The sequence below is a fragment of the Phaseolus vulgaris genome, chromosome 3 (genome assembly GCF_000499845.2).
Source record: "Phaseolus vulgaris cultivar G19833 chromosome 3, P. vulgaris v2.0, whole genome shotgun sequence".
Lineage (NCBI taxonomy): Eukaryota > Viridiplantae > Streptophyta > Magnoliopsida > Fabales > Fabaceae > Phaseolus > Phaseolus vulgaris.
The window spans coordinates 12730483-12734735 of NC_023757.2; the positions used below are offsets into that span (position 1 = coordinate 12730483).

At 32.2% G+C, this 4253-nt stretch overlaps 1 protein-coding gene across 3 annotated transcripts; it reads right to left on the minus strand.

The window, feature by feature from the left end:
• Nucleotides 1-337: 337 nt before the first annotated feature.
• Nucleotides 338-1400, minus strand: LOC137806707 (uncharacterized). Of its 3 annotated transcripts, none has more exons than XM_068606949.1 (2): nt 1244-1400; nt 338-868 (listed from the first exon to the last, which is right to left on the minus strand). In XM_068606949.1, the coding sequence occupies exon 2, from the start codon at nt 853-855 to the stop codon at nt 649-651; it is 207 nt and encodes a 68-aa protein (XP_068463050.1). In that variant the 5' UTR covers nt 856-868; nt 1244-1400; the 3' UTR covers nt 338-648. The 3 variants fall into 3 exon arrangements, with proteins under 3 accessions (XP_068463050.1, XP_068463052.1, XP_068463051.1); XM_068606951.1 differs by having other exon boundaries at nt 338-900; nt 994-1361; XM_068606950.1 differs by having other exon boundaries at nt 994-1358.
• Between the last annotated feature and the right edge of the window lie 2853 nt (nt 1401-4253).

Sequence of the window (4253 nt, forward strand, 5' to 3'; positions counted from 1 at the left end):
ATAAGATTTTAATTTTTTTTCTCATACATAAATAGTGCACATAGGATATGACTTTAATTTAATTAATTTTCTGTTAATGTATTAAAACTGTGTACCGCAAAGATAATTTTTATTATTTTAAAATAAAATTATGTATATATTTTTTAATTGAGTAGTGTGTGATAAATATAATTTTACTTTTTTAAGTGAAATCACATCTGTCATGTATGATTTCATTGTAAAAATAAAATAATTAAATTCATGTTTATAATGTACGAATTGGGTTAAAAATTAAAATAATTGAAGTTGTGTGTGATAAAAAAAAAGAAATTGAAAATCATCTTTGATAAATAGTAAATGAATCAAATTAAGTTGTCTTCAATGTATATGACTTTTGTAGAAGAGAAAAAAGACAAAACCAAAATAGTCTTTGTCTCATACACAATTTCAGTGTGACATTTGAAATTTTTGTGTGATATAGTTGAAGTCATATTTCATAAAAAGGACTTAAACACGACTTCTTCATCTTTACAAACTACACCTGGATGTCAAATAATGCCATTTAATCGAGCTTAACTGTCTAATACACCTTCAACTCATTAAAAAGGAAAAAAAAAGGTTAAAAAAACTGCTGCCAGAGTGGTGAATTTCTACTTCTCACATTATATATTACTGGGATGTACTCTTTCTTTTGCACAGGCCTTTGAACCATTTGACACAATTTGAGGCTGTTGCTTTGACTTTGGTGAAACCACCTTTAGAACCTGAATTCTTGTTCTTGCCTGTTTCCTTTTGAGATCTTGTCTCATCATCTTCCATGGCACCAATGCCACCAGCACCCCATTGATCAGCCCAACTCGGAGCCTCGCTTGCCATCTTTCCCTGATGCCTTCAGCATAAGACAATACTGTCAGTCAAACTCTGCTAGATAAAACACAATCTTAAACCTTTAAGATACCAGGAGACAAAATCTCAACAAATCATTGCTACAGAACAAATCTAGGGAGGTGAAACCTTATACACACTCAACAGTGAAAGCTTTGCTGAATTTGTAGCCAATTTGATCTAATGCTCAAGGAGGGAATAAATTGAAGTACTTTTCTTCAAAATATATCAGAGCATCAATCGGTCAAGTGATGATGAATTCATATAAATAGCAAGAGACATCTAATAAAACTGGGGAATCTTTGAAATCTAGAAATACTTGGCAAGTGTATGTGGTGAAAACTTGAGACAGAAAAGGTTTTAAAGACAGGAGCAATACCTCCAAGTGAAAGGACCGAGGTGGATTTGGATGCCGAAGAATGGTTGATGGAAAGGAGGACTCAAGGAAATGATATATATTGAAAGGCTATGTTACATTGCTTTTCCTTTTCCTAATTTATCTTTATCTTTTTCATAACAGGACTTGACAACTCACCTATTTGTATGAGTTTTCCCATCTGGTTAAGCAAACTATGTGCGCTCTTTCCTAGTTTTCTTAAAAAGTTTAAATAAATACTAAACCTTATCACATATTATTAAAGTTGTTGGGTTCCCCACTAAGAAGGCCTTCCTTCTACCCTGGTGTGGTTTGTGAGGCATTGTCATAGAAGGCCAAGGGTATTTTTCAATACTCATCCAACGTTGTTGGACACTTAAATCAATGCATGGATAAAGAATCTTTCATTGGAGTTTTCCATCTTGTGGCTTGTGTTTTTAATATTTTATAAAAGATAACTACTGTTTTATTCACCCATACTTTTGTGGGGAAAAAGATAAAGAAGATATATTGATCAAAGCATGATTAGGGGAGGCCTATTTATAAGTTGAAGGTACAATGCAGGCTAGTCTATAGCTAGTATCGTGTTATCTATCTTTAGACTGATAGTATCAAGCTCATTACTTTGTTATTATTGCATATTTTTTCTTGATTAAAAATAAAGCTGCATAAATGGTAATGAAATAATGCAGTGGTAGCTTTGGTAGTTCCCTGTGGTTTTTGTGGGGTTTGTGTATGCAAAAAGAAAGTTATAAAAAGATAATATGTGTGAGAGAGGGCTTTGATTAATGGATCCAACCAACCATAAGGAACCAGAAGCAACCATAAACATGGGTGTGGTCCAATGGTGGTATAAACAAAGCTTTAAAAAGAAAAAGAAAGGTTTGTGAAAAGAGAGGGAGAGAGAGAGAGGGGAAAAAGAATAAAGATTACATAACATGGTAACGTCTTGTGTACGAATGAGCCTCTATTTATCCAACATTAAACTAAACTCATGCTACCTCAACTCTTAAAAAGTAAAGCGATTACTTCAATTTTACGATTGCGTTTTCACTGCTTCTCACTCTCTAATTATATATTTCTGGTTTTGTTTACTTTATCTAGTACTAAATGTTTAATCATTCTTTTCATGGTGGTTCATTTTTTCTTTTTAAATGCATTCCCCATTGTTCATATAAAAACATTGCATGATTGCATGCGCGTTAGTTCATATAATTTGTTGTCATTTATACATTCATCTTTTCTTTTTATCACTCTCTTGGAGAACATGCCAAAGACACATTATTGTCCAATGATATGATGACCTTATATGACACAATTAGAGTACATGTAACATAATGAATGTGCACTAAATTCAAATTTAAAAAAGAAATAAATTTATCCAAGAACCACTTAATGAATTTGTTGAAGAATTAGCTCACCATCAACCAAGTGAAACTAAATTTATCCATTCTAAATCTACTCTTATGAACTTGGTGTCTGTAACCTCTTATTATTTTTATTAATTAATTATTATACTTTTCTTTATTAAATATAGTAAGTTTTATTTTTTTTCTTATATAAAAATTCTCAAAACAAATGTGAAAGTTCAAATAAAATATTATCAAATATAGAACATAATCAAAAGTATGTTATTTAAAATTATTTAAATCCAAATATATTTAAAAATGAAATTATCATGACTTCGCCAGTATATAAATTAAGACAATATTTTATAATATAAATTCTCCAAACACTTAACAATATTTTTTAAATTGTAAATTTTATTTACTTTCATATGAAATGTAATATATTTGTTACCTAGGCAATCCATGTACAATATGTTATTCTGTTATAAAAGTAATGCATGTATATATACCTATTTTGCAATGCTTTTATGTATCTTCTTTCAATAATAATAAAATCCTCTTTACTTTTCTTTCTCCTTTCACTTAAAGTCACATGGTATCCATAGTGAATATGGTTGAAGCTTCCTCAACCATCGCTGCTGCATTTTTTCAAGCTCCACCACCATTTAAAATTTTTCCGCTTCCACTTTCTGCCCACATATTTTCATAACTTCCACGTCACACTGTGCAGTCTCAACCTCACAAAATTTTTTGATTCTGCCTCTTTTCTCCCACGATTTTCTTTTACTACTAATGAGTTAAATTCCATCTTTTCTGCTGCTTTTCTTTCTTTTGATCATCAAGATCAAACATCATTGATTGACTTCTTTCCTCCATATCTTAGTCCCTCCTCACCAACATGGTTGGTCTTTCTTCCTCTCACCAAATATGGTCCAATCTTCATATTCATTAGGCATCCAAGACTCGTATTCGTGTCAAGAAACTCAGAATGCTCATACATACACCTAAAAGAGTTTGTTCAATTTTGGTCTATCTTCAAGATATCAAGAAATCTGTAGATTCGTTGGTTGTTGCTGGATCTCTTATAACCATCGAAGAACATATTGAATTCATCTTGGATGACTTATCTGAAGAGTACGATGTCTTCATTACCTTTGTAACCTCTCGAACTAATCATTATTCGGTAGAAGTTGAGGCACTTCTTTTGGCTCAAGAAGACCGTCTAGAAAAATATCGCAACAATAATGATCTTATTTATCAAGCTCATATTGCTTCTTTCCCTTGCACCAAGTCTTTTCCAACTAATCAACGCAACATTCAGGGTTCTTCAAGATCAATGTATAATAAGCAATCTTTTCGTTTTACTGGTGCAAGATCGTCAACAAAACCTTCATGGACTTCTTCTTCCTATTCTTCAAGCTCTACTACTTCCACCAAGATTCAAAATCTATTGGAAAAGTGGCCACTATGCTTTTGATTGCTGGCATAGGTATGATCATCTCTCTGCGTCTCAAATTTTTGATAATAACTCACAGTTTGCTCCTCTTTCAAGCGACAATGATGAACCTTCCATTCTTGGTTCTTCTCCCACTACACATGATTCTCTATGGTACCCTGATAGTCGTGTATCACACCACTTCACTTATGATGATACAACTCTCACT

Bases quoted from the DNA above. Each gene is read 5' to 3' on its own strand.
- LOC137806707 (XM_068606949.1), bottom strand. From the start codon at position 855: ATGGCAAGCGAGGCTCCGAGTTGGGCTGATCAATGGGGTGCTGGTGGC.